At 46.1% G+C, this 18,201-nt stretch overlaps 1 protein-coding gene across 3 annotated transcripts; it reads right to left on the bottom strand.

The window, feature by feature from the left end:
- Nucleotides 1–280: 280 nt before the first annotated feature.
- On the bottom strand, nt 281–17,928 carry BNIP3L (BCL2 interacting protein 3 like). 3 transcript variants are annotated; one of them, XM_074195218.1, is made up of 6 exons: nt 17,805–17,928; nt 10,676–10,865; nt 7,900–7,972; nt 4,725–4,828; nt 4,415–4,564; nt 281–3,078 (listed from the first exon to the last, which is right to left on the bottom strand). In XM_074195218.1, exons 1-6 carry the CDS (start codon nt 17,893–17,895, stop codon nt 3,030–3,032), a joined length of 657 nt encoding a protein of 218 aa, XP_074051319.1. In that variant the 5' UTR covers nt 17,896–17,928; the 3' UTR covers nt 281–3,029. The 3 variants fall into 3 exon arrangements, with proteins under 3 accessions (XP_074051319.1, XP_074051316.1, XP_074051325.1); XM_074195215.1 differs by lacking the exon at nt 17,805–17,928 and adding an exon at nt 11,644–11,769 and having other exon boundaries at nt 10,676–10,900; XM_074195224.1 differs by lacking the exon at nt 17,805–17,928 and adding an exon at nt 11,644–11,726.
- Between the last annotated feature and the right edge of the window lie 273 nt (nt 17,929–18,201).

The raw sequence follows: 18,201 nt of genomic DNA on the forward strand, positions 1-18,201 counted from the left end.
CAGAGGGGCTCAAGAAGTGAAATCCCCTTAGCCAGGGGTTCTCGGGGCTTCCCCACTTCTAAGTCAGCCCTCCAGCTACATTACCCTGCTATTTCTAGGAGGGTTGAAATCAGCTGAATGTTCCCTGCCCATGGCCAAGTCGTTGGTAAGTGAAGGTATCAAAGATTAAAAGCAGACATACCCAACTTCTGATCTCTTTTATGTCCCAAGCAAAAATAAAACCAAAAAAACAAAAACAAAAAAAACCCAGGGCATGAAATGATTTACTAATAGAAAAACCCAGTTTTGTGAGAGCTTTAATGGCACAAAATGTTTATAACTACAACTTCTACACATACTGTAAACTGTATATATTGTTACAAAGTGCTAATAACTAAATCGATGAAGAATGCAGAATCACTTTGGCTCAGTTAATTCCAATCATTTCATCAAATGGTTCAATTTGCTGAATGAATCTGAATGGTGGTCTTCCATTTCTCATTTTCCCCCAATAGTCGATGCTCTGCTACACACACTAACTTGCTCCATTTTTCAATGTGCGAGTTTATGCAATTTTACTCTTGATCCTATTTACAAATATTAAGCCAGTTTTCATTAAACATAAGAAAAATGAAGCCTGCATTTATTTCCAAAACTGTAAACAGGTATAAAGCTTTTAAAACAACGTTTATCTTTACAATACTTCAACTGTTAACAGTTGAAACCCTTTTCCGATTACACATTGATCTGGTTTTTTGTTCACTCAAAGTTTGGGAGACCAAGACTTCCACCGCAAACCTCTAGCATGGTTATCAATAAATACTGCCTTGTATCATCTTCTGATAACAAGCTCTAGCCACTTTTATTTAAGAAAGATTCCAAAAACAGTTGATTTCACAGCTACTGGAGAAATAAGAGGACAGAGATGGATTTATTTTCAATGGTTAAAAAGCTGTAAAGATAATCAAGTTTTAAACACACTACAGATAAAAACCAACCAATCTTAACCTGTAAAGGGTGATTGATGCATTTCTTTCTCTTTTGAAGATGTGCCCAATTTTAAATAGAAATCTTCTCCTCCCTCCACCTCTGAACTGTGCCAATTTTAATACAAAATAAGGTGCCATTCATTAGTCCTTATGAGTAAACTAGCCTTTTCCATTTATCTAATTTTGAAACCATAGATTCAATGCCATCTTGTGAATAGCCACACCAGACTTCTCCTTTCACCTCCAACTAAAATCCAAGATACATATTTGAAATAAATAGGTTGCAGAAGGCAAATCAAGTGTTACCACATTCAGAATTCAGATGGAGAAGAGAAATAACAAAGACATCTAAAAAGAATTAATTGTTGCTTTTCTTTTGGCCCTGGCTCACACACTACCATGATTTCTCAAATGCTAAGAGAAAACAAATGTAAGCCTAACCAAGGAGTTATCTCACACTTGCCAAAGCCAGTTTTACTACTACAAACGAGTCCATTAAGAATTGAATTCTGTGTTTGGACTGTCTATTCATTTCTGCCAAAACACATCCACTTTATAAAACGTGATGTGGAATGCAGTTGGATGGAACAGTTTCTGCAAATTGGCCTAACTGCTTGTCTTAGTATTTTACTCACAGCTACCTAAAGCACTAAGTAAATGAGCAAATCGCTAGTTTCAAATGAACAGTGGTTCTCTAAATGGCCAATGTGAAAGTCCATTAACATAAACGGTAATTATTTCTATATCAAACAAGAGAGTAGCATCCTTCAGAGTCATGCTACATGTTCTGAAATCCAATCCCATCTACTTGAGGACACTGGTGATCCTGACGCTTCCTAACAATTTGGTACTAAAGCTTCACATTTTGAAGAAGGAAAGTATCACTGAAGAAGAGGCTGTGTTCCCCAAATGAAGAATTCTGTCACCAAGAGCAGGAAGCCTCAGGGGAAATCCTGCTTGAGGGGTCCCTAGCATTGCCCTGGGGAAGATTGTACAGTAAATAGTCCCAAGTGGGAGCCCAAAGAGGCAGCATTTCAGAACTTGGTCGACTGCTCCCCAACCCCAGGACGGCTCCAGCTAGCAGCCTGAAGGCTCGGAATAGCTCCGGAAGCCTGAGGGTGTCTATCATTAAAGGGCTCCAGATGAAATGAAATTTTTATTAAGAAGCCTGTAAATGCACTGAACCAACTACAACTTATTCAAGAGCTTCTCTTTGGGGGGGGGGGCAAAAGGAAAGAGATGAAAAATGAAAACAACCTCACACATAGCAGGAAAAACTCCCAACACCCAAAGTCCCCAATGCCATCTTTCTTTTCCCATCTAGGCCCGAGACCCTGTCTATCAGAAGGGTTCTGCGTCATCCCAAAACCAACCTTCTTGTCAACACACTGGTCATACTTCAGGGTTTACCCTGCTTAGTCTCCAACATTTATTGGTGCAGCCAGCCTTCTGTAAATTCTCAACGTGCCAGTCAACACCAGGAGGCTTGAGAGAAAATGGCCCCAAAGCTGGTTTTAAATACATTTTTTTTATTGCCACAGACTACTTTTGTTTCTTTTTCTTTTTTTTTGTTATAACTATAAATTGTAAGTTTCTGAGAGCTTGTCTTTGTCTTGAAAAAAAATCAAGGTTTGATAGGATACTTGCTAACCTGTTTTCTTTTTTAAAAGAGTAATGGTCATTGTCCTAAAGCAGTCAATATTTCTATGGGAATGCTGCAGCTCTAACTCAGGTGGGATTGAAAAGGAGGCAACAAAAACAGGGTTATGGAAAAAAATCATTTGCTGGTGGCATCTGCGTTGAAAAGAAGACTTTGCAAATTTCTAAACAACAGTAAACTCTGTGAAGGAAACTGAGGGTCTTACAGGCCAAAAAGGAAATGAGGTCATGAAAACACCTCCCAAGAGTTCGAATAAAATACTGAATCCCAAGAGGAGCTGGAAGGAGGATATGTAAAAAGAGGTCGAGGACTGGGGCATGCTCAGAATGGTCTCGAGTTCAGGTACACTAAGGTGACAGGACAGCACGGCACGGGGCAGGCGCTCCAGGCTCTCCTCTCCCTCAGTAGGTGCTGGCGGATGGGGCGCTGAGGCGTTTTCCAATGTAGATGCTGAAAAGAGATACAGGGCGTTCCATTGGAGCAGGCTGGCAAGTCAGAGAGCCCTGTTCTAAGAGGTGCCAACAGAGATGGGTGCTTGGTCATGAAGCTAAGATGCCCCCTGGGGCCCACGGCAAGCCTCACCATCCTCCCATCCTCTAGCTCTGCAGCCTGGCTCCAGTTTCCTCTTCAGACTCGGAAGTGGGGGGGGGGGTGCAGAAGTTCCCCAGCCCCAGGCCTTCTCCAGCTCCACTATGCCCCAGTACAGTGGGGCAGGGTGAGGCAAGGCAGCTTCACTTTAGGTCAACTATTACTGTTTTTTCAGTCCTATGTGACCCCATTGGGGTTTTCTTGGCAAAGATAATGAAATGGCTCACCATTTCCATCTCCTGCTCATTTGACAGATGAGGAAACTGAGGCAAACAGCAGTTAAGTGACCTGCCTGGGGTCCCAGTCAGGTTGGAACTCAGGTCTAGCCGTCCAACCACTGGATCATCTCATTGCCTCCATAGATAACGTTAGCTTGCTTCTGTTATCACAGAGCTGAACGGGACTTGGAGGGAGGGGCACCTGCAACAGCTAAGGCCAGTGGTCCACTGGGCCACCTGCCTGGTCACAGGGTCCTGCCAGGAGGTATTCCTGCTCCAGGCTGGTAGTTTCTCATCTTAGTTACTAGGGACAATGCGAAGGGAAGTGAACTGCCCAAGGTCCCCCAGTCAGGATGCATCAGAGGCAGGAAGTGCCTCCATCTTTAAGGTTACTACAAGAAGTGAAACAAATAAAAAGCTTAACATAAAGGGACTTTTCCCTATGACTCAGTGACTCCTATATCTTTCCAATCCCATTTTTTTGTTTGTTTTTGGCAAGGCAAAGGGGTCAAGTGACTTGCCCAAGGTCACACAGCTACTATTCTTGCCTGAGTCTCCAAACCCAGACTATAGGAAATGAGAACCAGTCGGGACATCCCCCCTGACGGCTGCTGCAGACCAGAAGGCCGCCAATAGGCACAGCTGGAAGGGAGTATCCAGATGGACTCTTCTACTGAGTTTCTTAAACACGTGTGGATGCTGAATGTAAGATAAAGACAAGTATCCAGTCCATGGGGTTGATAGTCCTTAACCTCCCAGCTGAAGCAAAACCACAAACTAAGTCCTCTAATAATAATTTCATGAAAATTCTTTGAAATAAAAAAGTGGAGTGCCAGAAGCTTTTTTGAAAACCCATTCTCTGCATTACAATCAATGAACACTAAGTAAGTGGCTACTGTGTGTCCAGCCCTGGGCCAGACGAGGACAAGATTAAGTGAAAGGGGCAAACTGAGAAAGGCCAGAATTGCCTCTGTACTCACCCTAGTCCCAAAGCCAAAACATGAGAGATGAACAGCGATGGAATGAATACTTTAAGAAACTCTGCAGAGAAAATGCCCCCTTTCTTCATGGCTCCACTTTTCCTCATACTCAAAGAAACGGAACGCTTAGGGTGCCGGAAGTGGAATTCCCTGACGAAAGAAAGAGAGGGAGAAATGGGTCAGGAAGCCTGGGCTGAGAAAGAGTGAGGAGAGGAGAGGAGAGCAGCCGGAAATGGTCGCGTCCAACAACAGAGGATGAAGGGAAGCAGCGCTCCACTGGGGCCTCACGGTGGGCCTCCGAGTCACTCACTTGGGGGGGATGTTCTCAGGACGACTGGACCAGTCCGATACCCAGTCCACACTTTTCTGCAAAGCTTCCACTTCTTTTTCTCCTTCTGCAGCTTCTTCTTCAGACTGGGAAGGAGAATTCATATTTTAATACAAGAAAAACAAAAGAAAACCACCTCGAAAATAAAGATCAGCTAGCTCCAGGGACAGAAAGCAAAAAAGGCCACAGGTTATTTTAGTGCTGTTACCATTAGGACCATCCAAGAGGATCGACTGCATAGATGCTGATGAATACTGGCTGCCTTTCTACCAGGGTTCCACAAGTCAAGGCCTGATAAATATTTAATGTCTTGCTAAGAATGCGAGTGGTTTCACTGACCTGAATAAAGTAGTTTAAGAATATAATGTGAGCCAAAATAAACAGCACAGGAAGTCCAAAATCAGAAGTAAAAATTACAAGATGATATTTTTAGGCTATCAAGGCTCAAACGCATCGAAACAGTCATTTGAAACGAACCTAAAAACAGTTTGGCTCAAGCTGAAGGAATTTAGAATATTTCATTTCGTTTCTGATTTCATTCTAGCTTATTAAGCCAGATGAGGAGAAATATCGTTTCTATTTAAAAAAAATCACAATCAAGGCCAGAGGGATGCAAGGCCGTGGACCAAAGGTGACCCATCTTTTCCTTGAGATTTTCAGAGGGTGGCTCCTAAGACCTGATTCTTCACTAAGCTTGGGCCCAGGAGGGGCCATCTACCCAGTTCTGCAGGGAATAAGGAGCAAGGAAGAAAACGCTAAGAAAAAGTCTAATTCCAACACACAACCCCATCAATACCATTCACAGGTCATGGCTCTACTCTTAACTCTCTGCAAAAGTGCTTTTAAAAAGCTATTTGAAATTTGCACTACAATGCAAACATCTTCAAATTGGGGTCTGGCTCTACAGGCAAAAAGAAGTTTCCTTTTGAACCAGGGCACTTAATCTGGGATCCATTTTCTTTTTAAAAAACTATCATTGGAGCCCTACGTATTCTGTTCTCTAAACACCTTCGGAGCATGGCTTCAGATAAGAGGTGGGGAGAAGGGGGGGGGGGGGTCAGGGGATCAGGGATCCATCTCTTAGGGACAGGTAGGTGGCACAGTGGATAGAGCGCTGGCCCTGGAGTCAGGAGGACCTGAGTTCAAATCTCACCTCAGACACTTAATTAAATAACCTAGCTGGGTGACTTTGGACAAGTGACTTAACACCACTGCCTTGCAAAAATCCAAAAAATAATAATAAATAAATGATTCATCCCTTAAAGGATATAATGTGGCTTAGAACAGAGGCTCCCCCAGCCCAGCACAGACCTCCTGTCCTCCTTCAGAAGGGGAAGCCATCCTTGCTTATCTCCACACCCTTGCACAAAGCTCTATTTTCCCTTAATCCTCGGCTTATGGATTTAAGCCACAAATTCATCTGAAAGCTTCAGCCAATGTGGGTTTTGTAGTCTGCATCCCTTCTTGGGGAAGCAACACACTGGCTTTTAGTTTTCCCAAAACTTAGCTTCTGAGATCTAAGAAATGTCCTGAAGTGGTGGCATCTGGAAGAGAGGGGCTTCTACCAGCCACCCCTTAATCTCTTCAGAAGGAAGGCCATCAGGGTTTCGGCTTGCCCACGCACACTCCCAGGCCCAGAGGTCTGGAAGTGGCTCTGTCCAGCCCGCTCAGAGGGCAGCCCACAGCCAGATGACTTTCTTTGCCACGGCTGCTTATTATTGGGGTCAAAACTCAAGAGCTCAGACCTGATCGTGTTCCAAGTCAAGTCTGAACTCTATTCTTTCTTCCCCTGGTATCTAACACTGCCGTGAGCCAGCCCATCCTTGGACCTTCTCTGGACCGAAAGAGCTTTGGAGTTCTTCCTGCGGCTCTAACGAGACCTGGGAGAAACACTTATTAGAAGTATGCGCTGGCTCTGGCAAGGGTGCCTGAGAGTCACAAGGGCTGGCAGCATCTCACAGGTGGTCTGAGCAGGTGCCTCCTCATTTTACAGGAGGAAGTGAGGCCCAGGGAAAAGTCAGTGACTTGCCCAAGGTCACACAGCTAGTAGGAATACTTCTGAGTGTGGGAATCAAACCTAGAATTCAGTTCTTTCCAGGGGTTCTTTTCTTCTTTACCTCTCTCCACTGTTTTGTTTCTAAGCTAATTATGTAACAAATGTCCCTTCTCACCCCATCCCAAATGGCTGTCTACATTTTCTTTTTTGCTGTCTTATCGGGGGCAACTTGTCCAAGGACTTCTGAGCTTAAATACAGCTGGTGCACTTCACTGTCCCTCCTCCCCCAGAATTCTTGAAGATCGGTCAGGCAGCACCAAAACTGCCTTTGGGGAAAAGTCAGTGATCCCCAGAGCCTGCGGGGTCACGTGGAAGTGGGGCCCTTCAGAGAAGTGGCATTCATTAAGGGGACTGAACCCCAGAACTGTTATACTGTCTCCTCTGCTTCAAAAAATTCTTCTTTTCTTGATAAAAACCAAAACACAGAATTCATTTAGCATCAATGTTGTTCCTGGGCAAATAAGGTGCCAACCTCTCAAAGCACCAACTGGGGGACTCTCTTCCTCCCGTCCTGCACTAGGGCCTGGAGCTCACCTTCCTTTGGGTAAAATGCAGCCCCTGGGGGCACCACGCCAACAAGGACAAGGGTGGAGCTGACATGGGCCACTGGACTGGTGGCTCTGCCAGGCTGCTGCCAGGCTTGCAAGGGCTCCTTTCCTCGGGGCAGGATGGGACCCTCCCTCTCACATCACTCTTCTGTCTTCCTCTCTTTGGAAAAAGGGGGTGGGGACAGGAGGCTTATGACTGCACCAGTGTCCAGCAACTTCTCTCCCTAGAGAGGATCCAGGCAATGTACCTCAGGGTTAGGACTTGAACCCAGGCCCTCCCAAATCTGCAGCCAGTTCTATCCACTGGGCCACTCTACCTCTTGGTTGCTCATTTAGAGATGAGGAAAATAACCCAGGCTTCTCTCCTGGGAATGTCATTGTGGTAAGCAGAGCCAAGAACTTTCTCAATCTCACCAAGCTCAAAAGTCAGAAACCAAATGACTCATTCATCTCGACTAAAATTTTACTCTTATTTATTAAGCAAAACGTAGTTTTTTTCTGAAAAAGGAGTGTGCATTTTGCTAGATAGCTCACTTGGAATGAGAAAAGGTACCTGAGAGCTATGGTCCCTGCTGGTGTGCATGTCCACATCAAACATTATCTGACCATCTTCTTGTGGGGAAGGGCTGAGGGGGAAAAAGGGTGAACCATTAGTTTTCATTCTTCGGGAGAGAAACTGAATGACCCAAAGCTACAGCCTATGTCCTTGCCAAAGGAGACTTCAAAATATCCACCCCCTCATACCCCCCACAATCTCACAATGATGTCAGGAAGCTGAAGAAAAAGGGGATAAACAGAATTAGTTGGTGAGAATGTACTTTACAAAAAATAACTGAGAGGAAATCAAATTTCATCTAAAGCACCAAGACCGTTCAGAATCCCCTTCCCCCCAATAATGGTTTCCTTTCAATAAAAGAATGTGGCCTTCTTCCTAACATTTTTTTCTCTTGGAAATATAGCACATAAAATCCTTTTGAAATACATTTTCCTCTCTCCAAGGAAGGCTGTCCCTTAACTCCCAGGTCCTAAACAAAGCAGGTGAAGGATCCTAAGATTTGGAATTGTGTCAGAATGATTTCTAGTAAAACTTGGGTGATTTCATGAGGATAGTGGCCCCTTCCACAAATGCTCATCCCAAGCACACAGCTATTTACATAGGACCTGAAAGTCTGCAAAACACTCTGTAACTCACAGTAACTCACAGGAGCTCTAAAACAACCTTGGGAAGGAGGGAGACACTTCAGGGCTTATTAGCTTTTTTATAAAGATTCCAAAACTCAGAGGTTAATGCCAACCCAGGAATTCCTGCCTCTCTGATAAGCCCTCAAAGCCGATGGTCTCAGAGCTGGTGTAGCCTAGAAGGTTATGAACCACCCAGAGCCTAGCTGAGCTGGCCCTGGCACAAGAAGCAGACATTTCATCACCAAGAATGTCCTAGAATTCTTTCCAACTTGGTAGAGCATCCATGAAAAGACCAGCTCATGAGAAGGATCTCTGAACCAAGAGGACCCAAAGACAATTTTAACAATGGGAACAAATGGATCATTTGGAAACTGCTGGCAATCTATTACTACTCCCAAGAATCTGGGAGTGGAGCATCCACCCCAAGAATGCTGCTCTAGGATCCCACAGTCAAAGGCCAGGTTATAGTAACAATAACAGACATTGGTGCAAAGCTGTAAGAGTCTGAAAAGTGCTTTACATACAAGAGCATGCTAAGTATTCGTAATACTGCCCCTGTGACAGATGAACACATCGAGACGAAGCAGGACTGATGGCTTGGCCATGGCCACACACATCCCTAAGGGCTGGAAGTTGAGACTCAAAGTTCTCAAAGGTCTTTCCTCTGCACCAAGGAGACTCTTGTTATGACAAGAGCACTAATGTGAATTGGCACAAGAGGTAAGAAGAATGCTGGAGAAACCCTGGACCGGGATCCAATCCTGACCATCTCTCCAGCTGGCACTAGAGAAGAGGTGGTGCCAGGATGCCAATCCAAATCAAATACTGTAATTCCCTGAGTAGGTGAATCAGTCACAATCCTCCCCCGGGTAATGGGAGCTAACACTGACAAAATCCCCGGTCTGAGCTGAGAGCTTTCTAAGTCTGTCTCTTTAGGGAGCTATGTTCTATGAGCTCATTTGAAGAGAAGGAAGCTAAGGCCAATAGTTTATGGGACTTGCCCAGGGTCCTCTGGCTGGACTAGAGCTCGGCTCTTCCCTCCTCTAGGACCAGCACTCTCTACTTCACAACCAAGCACTATTAGAAGGAGAAGAAAGCAAAGGAGGATCAAGAAACCACGATTAGGCTGATTCAAAATGAAAATGCATGAGGCTGCCATCAGTGACAATACTATAATCACATAAAAAACGGTAGTCACCAAAAAATTAGGCCAATTCTTTCTGGTAGGCAGGAAGAAAATCAGATCTGGCTTGCTGGAAGATACAGTGATCCAAAAAATGTTTTCAACAATTTGCCAACTCTTTCTAAGAGGCTGAGGTCAATGTGAACCAAAGTCTGGGGAGAGGAGTTGTGGAGGGGACTACCCTCTATTTCACATTCTATTCAATCACCCCATATTGACTCCACCGCTGCGCCTTGGGAAAGGTGCCCACTCAGAGAGCCCAAAGATCCCTGGCCTCCAGAAGGGGCTGCTGCTTAGCTAGTCAGAGCAGAGGAGGCTGATCTCCAGCACTGAGACTTCCCAGTGGAGGTGGGGCCAGAACTGGATCTTGAGGCACTGTTTACTGAGTTTGCTTTAAGAAAAACAAAACAAACCAGTCACCGACTCCTCCTAGGTCTGGAGCCTGAAAATTCTTCATTTAGGATCCAAGGACACATCTATACAAGGGGAGGTTTAGAGCAAAGCTATCTCCTGCCTCCTTGAGTGACCCTGGTAGATCCCAAACAACACTCTGGGCCTGGGCCAAGCCAAGAATTTCAACGAACTATTAATCAGTCAAAACTTAAAAAAAAAAAACCCAAAACACAATAACATCCTCTTATATTGGGGGGGGGGGGGGGGGCGGGCAAAATCCTAAGTCGGAAGAAGCCAAAGCCATCACCTAGTCCAGGGACGTAGATGGGCAAAATGACCTGCTCAGGTTTCTCACAGTCAAGTCAGTGGTCCCCCCCCCCCAAGCTCTCCAGTGTAGATGTGCACCCCACAGGTGGCTCGGGAGATGTCTGGCAGCCACATCCTGCATCCAAATTGAAGCCTGACTTTTTGAGAAGTTCAGCTTCATACTTGCCAGAAGGAATAAACTCATAAAATGCTTTGGGCCAACTATTGTTTTATAACAAATGACAAAAATGTATGTCTCTTTTACCTGTCACAGTGAGAACTGCCTCTGGAACTACTCTGTCCTGATTCATGCTGGGCATCCAAAAGAATCTTCTCCATGTCTCCATTGTGAATGGAGGATGAGGAGGGAACGTGTTCCAGTCCCCCATTTTTCCCATTTCCATTGCCATCGTTGCCATTGCTGTTGCCGTTCATCTGTAGCTCCACCCAGGAACCTGTTGAGCAAGCCAGATAACTTCGGTCATAACCACTGTAAAACAGAAATTTGCCACTCGCTGTACACAGATGTAAACATGCTGAATCCTGATAACAATCCTGGCTACCCCCAAAACAAACAAAAATACTGAAGGAGTAGTGTAGGAGAAAACTGGTCACTCTACAAATTGATTATCACAGTAAAAAAAAAAAAAAAAAAAAACAACCCCCAAAACAAAAACCCTTGAGAAATTATCTTCATTGCTTAAATAAACAGGGAAATCAGGCCCTGTACCTTCTTCTCCTGGTTTATAGCATCAACTCTTAAATATTCTACTTACTCTTACAGCAATACTGTACTTCAGCTGCTCAGTCTGAGACATAACAAAAACAGGCAACCACCAGAACTTCTCAAATGTTCACCACTATTGTCAAACTCAATTTAAAACAAATTCTCTATGTGGCCCAAAGTACTTAACTCAGCTACTTCAAATAAAAGTCTAGATTGGTAAGCTTCACAAAATATTACCGGTTTTGAGATAAAAGAGACCTTTGAGATCAAGTCTAAACTTTGAGTCAAGTCCAACCAGTTTGGGAGAGAAAGAAATGAAGCTGAAGAGGTCTAGAGGCTCCCGGAGGTCACATACTGAGTTAGCAGAATTGAGACTAAACCTTGGTTCAGGTTCAGCAGCTTTCCACTCTAAAAAGTTTCCCAAGCCAGTCCAGAAACAAATTTTGGATCTCCAATAAACTCACACTAACACATACAATCTCTACTTTTTCTACACAGAAACACACCTTGGGATTGCTTCTTCTGATCTCCTGTCCCATAGGCTCTCCCTTTTGCCTGGGTTCTTCCTAGTCTGCTCCAGTCTAACCCACCCTAGTAAAAGCCTAGGCAGCTGTATAGCTGCAGGGGGTGGGGCCAACAGGAAGATGGGGAGGGGCCTTGCCAATGAAAATATCTTCTCCATCAAGAAGGTTTCTGGACCTCAGGACTTAACTCCAGTCACCATCCACATGCAGGGAAGTTGAAAGTCTTTAGACTCAGGCAAGGCTAGTTTTAATGAATGTTATTCCACCATCCTCATAGTAGTAAGATATATATATATATATATATATATATATATATATATATATATATATATATATATGTCTTTTTCTACCCCTGTGCCCTCATACCAAGACAGGGAGGCAATACCACTACCTAGTCTATACCACAAAGAAACCAAAGGAAAAGGAAAAGAGATTAGGTAGAGAAATTTTTTTTTTAAGTTTTTGCAAGGCAGTGGAGTTAAGTGGCTTGCCCAAGGCCACACAGCTAGGTCATTATTAAGTGTCTGAATTCGGATTTGAACTCGGGTACTCCTGACTCCAGACCGGTGCTCTATCCACTGTGCCACCTAGATGCCCCTGTAGAGAAATCTTTCTAGCAACCCTTTCTGTGCTAACAAAGACTGGAAATTGAGTGGATGCCCATCAACTGGGGAATAGCTGAATATGCTGCAGTATAATGTAATGGCATACAATACAAGAAATAATGAGCAGGATCATTTCAGCAAAACTGGAGAAATGATATAAACTGCCAAATGGAGTGAGTGAGCAGGACCTGAACACTGTACATAGTAACACCAATACTAAGTGATGAACAGCTATGGAGAACTTAGCTATTCTCAGCAATACAAAGGACTTGGGATGAGAAATGATATCACCTCCAAAGAAAAACCTCCTGATGTCTGGATGCAGAGCAAGCCTACTTTTTAAACTTTTATTATTTTGGGGGTTTGGGTCTTTTTTTTTTTTTTGAAACAGCAGGTCAGGGTGGAACCATTGCCCACAGGCAGGTACCTCAACCAATCCTAGGGGTGGGTGTAGGAAATTGGTAGGCACTTATCAGGCAAATCTAGCAACACCCCCCCCCAGGCACTGCTTCCCATAGGTAGCCCAGGGGAAGGGAGATCTCCAGTATTAGAGATCTTTAAACATAATCACAATTTCCAATCAATACACTTGTGAGGTATTTAAAAAAGGCAACTATTTCAATTCCCATTATACAAAAGAAAAAGTCAAATTCTCAGATCGGGTCTGGTGGTGTGGCCTTGGCTTTATGGAGCCTAAGTCCAATGCTCTTTCAGATCCAGAACATAATTTCATAATTCATATTTTCTTCCAGAACCTTCTGACTGTCTCAATATGATCTCAAAGATTTCAAATTTCTCTTAGTCACTGGTACTATGGATTTTCCAGAGGTCAATTTAAGCTCCTGGCAGGCAGGGACTGTTTATCCTCTCTCCACTTGGAGTAAGAACAAAGTGGGAAAACAGACACACCACCATGTTTTTCCTCATCACTGTGGCTGGGCAGACAAAAGCAAGACTTGGGGGAAGGTCTGTCACTTGACATAGAAAGAGATTCTAGGAATAATCCTGGGAAGGGCTATAAATCCATAGGCACAATTTATGATTTCCCAATTTCTGACATTTCCTGGAAAGTTGTAAACAGGGAGAAAGAACAAGCTCTGGGAAAACAAACAAACAACCACCACCTGTTCAGTTTTTAGAGCCAGCAGTCTTTGAACAGACTTCTAAGTCTATACTTGACACCATTCTGTCTCTCTAGGGTCAATCCCTCACCTAGGAAATGAGAGATTATGGACTCTGATTCAGAGTTCAAAATAAAGATCAAACTGAAGCCCCTAATTCTATACAAGAGATCAAAAATATGAAGTTAAATAACTTTCTGGAGGGCCTATAAATACTAAAAGGTAAATTAAGGTTTCTGCCAGAAGGTTCTTTCTTTCCAGTCCCTCCCATATCTTGAGTATAGATCTCCGTCATCCAAATATTCATGCCATGCCACTGGCTCATTTCAATGAATTTTTGGTCTCATGTTTTAATTATAAGAAAAAAAAAGCCAGAAACAGCAAAAGAAAAGCAGAAATTCTTATCCTTCAGTGGAACTATACTTACAAATGACATCCCTCCCCCTTATGTAATATTCAGATCAGCTACTATGTCCTAAACTACATTTAAGAAACTGCAAATTAACATCTAGAAAACTGGCAAATAGAGAAGCTAATTCATACAATGATTTTCTTTTTAAATCATTGGGCAGAGTTTCTTTGAGGGTCATGGTGTTTGGCTTCATTTGTTATTCAGTGAACTCAAGGTTTGCTTCTCAACAGCAATGATTCAATTGCACCCCAGAAGAGGAGAATTTGGCTTTAGCAGGAGAGACAGAGATGGCCTTCCCCATCCACCTCAGGATGTTTAAATATTGAGCAGAAAAGATAAAAGACTCAATCTCACCTAGAGAAACAAGGCAAAGCAATGTCTAAAGAATCTAGACAAGGACACTGAAAGGGAGGGGAAAGGAGGAAGGAAGGAACCTAAAAAGTGAACTTTATGCAATGAATAATTTTCCATAAACAGTTTTTGCTCAACCGAGGACTTTATTAAAATAAAAAATATGATTAAATCATCAACTGCTCTTCTTTTTTGAGGAATGGTCTTCTATGTATGTAAAAGAAAGTGGTTTTTGCCTTTTCTGCAGTAACAACATTTTCCAGTGTAAGCCTCTGGGAGTGGCTGAGTTGGCATCTAAGTAGACAAGCTAGCTACGTTCAGAACTGCACGTTTTCAGTTGAATGCCACAGACATGGCCAGCTAAGGACATTCACAATTATGACTCCATGCACTATGAGGCTTTGTCTCCATCCCAGTTAACACTAACCAGCTCTGCAATTTGGGGGGGAGGGGTGGAAGAGGGGTCAGAGAAGGCAGGGAGACTAGTAAATAAATAGTTCTTTTCCTTCTCCCATCAAGAAGACTGGAATCTTTTCCTTGGAAACTGTTCAATTCCTTTCTAAAACCAAGAGTGCTCCCTCAACCTGCCAGGTGGGACTTCCTATTTTAGCAATAAATATGGTTCAGGAGTACTGTGAGGGGCTGTATCTCAAGGCTTCCTTTGAAAACCACTGAGGCTCTGCACAGTACTGGGACAGAGCAATAAGAGCTCACGGTCCCATAGCACATCAACGATTGACAAAGCTCACCCCACTCTCCAACCTTGTCCAATAGAAAGCCAAGTTAATATCCCCATTTCAGAGATGAAGAAACAGATGATCCAGGCAGTTGTGCTTTACCCCCATCACACACAGGAAGTACTGGATGCCAGTGGCTCCACCAGGTCTTGCTTCCATTCTAAACCCTAACCCCAAGCTCTTTCCCCACTAACACCTTAGAGCCTCTTCCGAAATGAGCTGTCACCGAAGCAAAATTTTCTGCACTATGGTGGCCACTCTACAATGTGCTGCCCCTCCAATGTCCACAAATGCCTTGGTGCTCTCTGCTTAATGGCTGAATGAAGCATTGATTCCTCTGGATCACCCCTAAATCAGGAAATTCAATGAACTGGGGTTTTGTAACATGGGATCACCTCCATTAAGGACCCAAGTTTGCTAGGATTTTGAGTCTACAAGAGAAAATCTCTGGTCTGAAGACCAGGCTAATGGAGATGCTCATCAAGCAGGTGGGTCAACAGTTGATCAATGCCTTTTTGTCCAGAATACTCAGGAACTGTCTACACCATCGCAGAGGAGACAAGGCCCTACCTACATCATGACAGGAACCAACCCAAGCTCAGCCCCTAGAGATTTTCAAGTATGGGATAATACTAGCTATTATTCACACATTACTGAGAAATCTGAAAGGGAATGCACCAATAACAGCCAGTCAGGTGGGGGCTACATTCCCAATTCCTAATCTGGTATAGCTTCCAGCAGTCTGAACATGAGGTCACACACCTCTGCAATGCAATGAAGTTTCACCTTACCCCAGTTATATACAAACAAGTTAACTGGAACTGTAGCATTGTTTAATGTCTGACTGAAATATGGAAAGGACATGTGCTTGAAGAAAACATTAAGGATAAATATAATCATTTCATTTTAATTGTTAAATTCAGGAGAAATAAAAGGGTGGGAGGGATTCAAAATCAACTATTAAAATTCCTTTTTCTTCTTTAGAATCAGAATAGGAAATTTTATTTGTACATTAAGCAATGATCTAGGGGAGAGACATCCCCGACGGCCTCACAAGACATCTAATCTCTTCCCCTCCGCTGTTCTAACATTCTCTAGCTGGATGCTGCTTGCCACCATCAACTGAGATCTCAGTCCAAAGAAGGCTATTTTGTGGGAGACCAGAGGACATGCCTGAGATGTCTGTGAACATTGACAGTTCTACTACTGATTAGTATAAAGTGCTAGAAAGATGTAAGGTATCCTGCTTGTCACCAAAGGGTCCCAGGTTGCCCTCAGGGAAGGCTCTACCTCCAGGTCCTTAGGAAACACTTTCCAGGAAAGGAAGAGCTCTGGCTGAAGACATACTTCCCCCACCCACCCACCCCAAACAGGCTCTAAGGTCTAGTATAGGATCCTTAACTCATCTGCTTTGGTGGATTAGATGACTAGGGGGACTAAATAAATATTTGTTTACTCAGAACTAAAAAAAAAATCACTTGCAGAATCAATAGTCATTTGGTTTTTTTTTCAACTCCGGGCTGAGGGAGCTGGGCAAGGAACTCAATTTCCCAGAGTGAGAAGTAGGAGGGGAGTAATTAAAAACATTATCTAGATCTCTTTTCAATCACTTTTCAAAGGTTCCTCCCTTCCATTTCCTACAATATGGCTTTCTGGCTAGCAGCACTCCCCTATCTCTAGTAAAGCTGGCTTCCCTTCCAGCAGGGTGAGGAGGGCCAGAGTGACCCTAAGCGGGCTCATGACTGGCCAGCGCCGTTCACAACTCCTTGAGACTGGCATAAAGGCCAACCATCGTTCACTGAATCTGGCCCCGTGTTCTCTGGCCTGCGGTCAAAGGGGAGTGACTATCTTACTTCGTTTTGTGAAGCAATGTTGTAATGAGTTTCCTTTTCAAGGCAAATCGAAAAATGATTTTGTTATGAAGGACAAAACAGAACAAAAACTTTTAAGAGAAAATGTTAGCATTTCCCTTCAGATTATGGCCGAACTCAAAGGTAATAAGCAACAGATTCCTCTGGTTCTAGAGAAAAAGAGCGGACAAGTAGAGGGCAAGAGATAAAGTCCTGCCTGGCGTCAGATTCGGTCATTTTTCTCATTTCTGATCCAAATGGGTCTCTGCTCTCATGGTCTTCAAGTGGTGTGGGGGGGGCACTGAGGAATCATTGTGATGGGGCCCCCCAAGGCATGAGGGCGTCTGTGGCATCCTCACTGGGTCCCTCGGGCACTGCGGCCGCCGGGCCGGCCGGGCCCCTCTGTGGCTCGCTGCTGCAGGAGGGGAAACTGAGGCAAGGGGTGGAGTGACGGGGGGGGGGGGGCTGCAAAATCGTTCTGATAAGGGACTGTGCCACGCACAGGGGCTTCGGCTGTGGTCCCGCGCACGCGCAGCCTCGGGGCTGAGCAGCCCCCCGAGTCCGGGGCAGTCCGGGGCCCCCCGAGTCCAGGGCAGCCCGCGAGGCCGGGGCAGGCCCCCCCGAGTCCGGGGCACCCCCCCCGCGAGGCCGCGGCCAAGGCGGGGCTGAAGCCGCACCCCCCCCCCCCGGCCCCCCCCCCCCCCCCCCCGGGCCCCGCCCCCCCGCCCTCCGCGCAGCGTCCAGGCTCAGTCACGTGAGGCCACGGCCACGGCCCGCGGGGGGGCATTCTGGAGGGAGGCGCCCCCCCCCGCCGGGCCCCCGGGCGCAGCCACAGGTGCGGAGCCCCAGGAGTGTCCGGGCCGGGCCTTGGGGTGCCCCCCGCCCCGCCCCGGCGCCCCCCGGGCCCCGGGCCCGCTCCCGGGCCGGAAGGGGCGGGCGGGCGGCTGCCACGGGCCGGCGCGGCCGTCCGTCGGGCCCGGAGCTCCGGCCGCGGGCCAATGGGCGCGCGCGGCGGCGGCGCGCTCCCACCCCCGCCGGGCCCCTCCGCCCATCCCCCCGGCACTCACTGTTGAGGCCCGCGGGCGGGGCCGGCGGCGGCTCGCCCTCGTTGTTGTTGTTGTTGTTGGGCGGCGGCGGCTCCACCAGCGGGGACGACATGGTCGGGCGGCCCGGGCGGCGCGGCGGGAGCTGGGGAGGCGGCGGCGGCGGCGGCGGCGGCGGCGGCTCGGGCTCCGGCTCCGGCTCTCGGGCGGCAGCACAACAAGCCCAGGCCCCCGCCCCCTCGGCTGCGCAGGCGCAGCCCCCACCCCGGGCCGTGACGTCAGGGCCCGCCCCGAGCACGTGACCACAACACTGCCCGCCGGCCATGTGATAGGAGCGGGCGCGCACGGAGGCGCCGAGGCCCCGCCCCGCGCTCCGGCCCCGCCCCCCGCGCGCCGGCCCCGCCCCCCGCGCGCCGGCCCC

Source organism: Macrotis lagotis, chromosome 1 (assembly GCF_037893015.1).
Source record: "Macrotis lagotis isolate mMagLag1 chromosome 1, bilby.v1.9.chrom.fasta, whole genome shotgun sequence".
Lineage (NCBI taxonomy): Eukaryota > Metazoa > Chordata > Mammalia > Peramelemorphia > Peramelidae > Macrotis > Macrotis lagotis.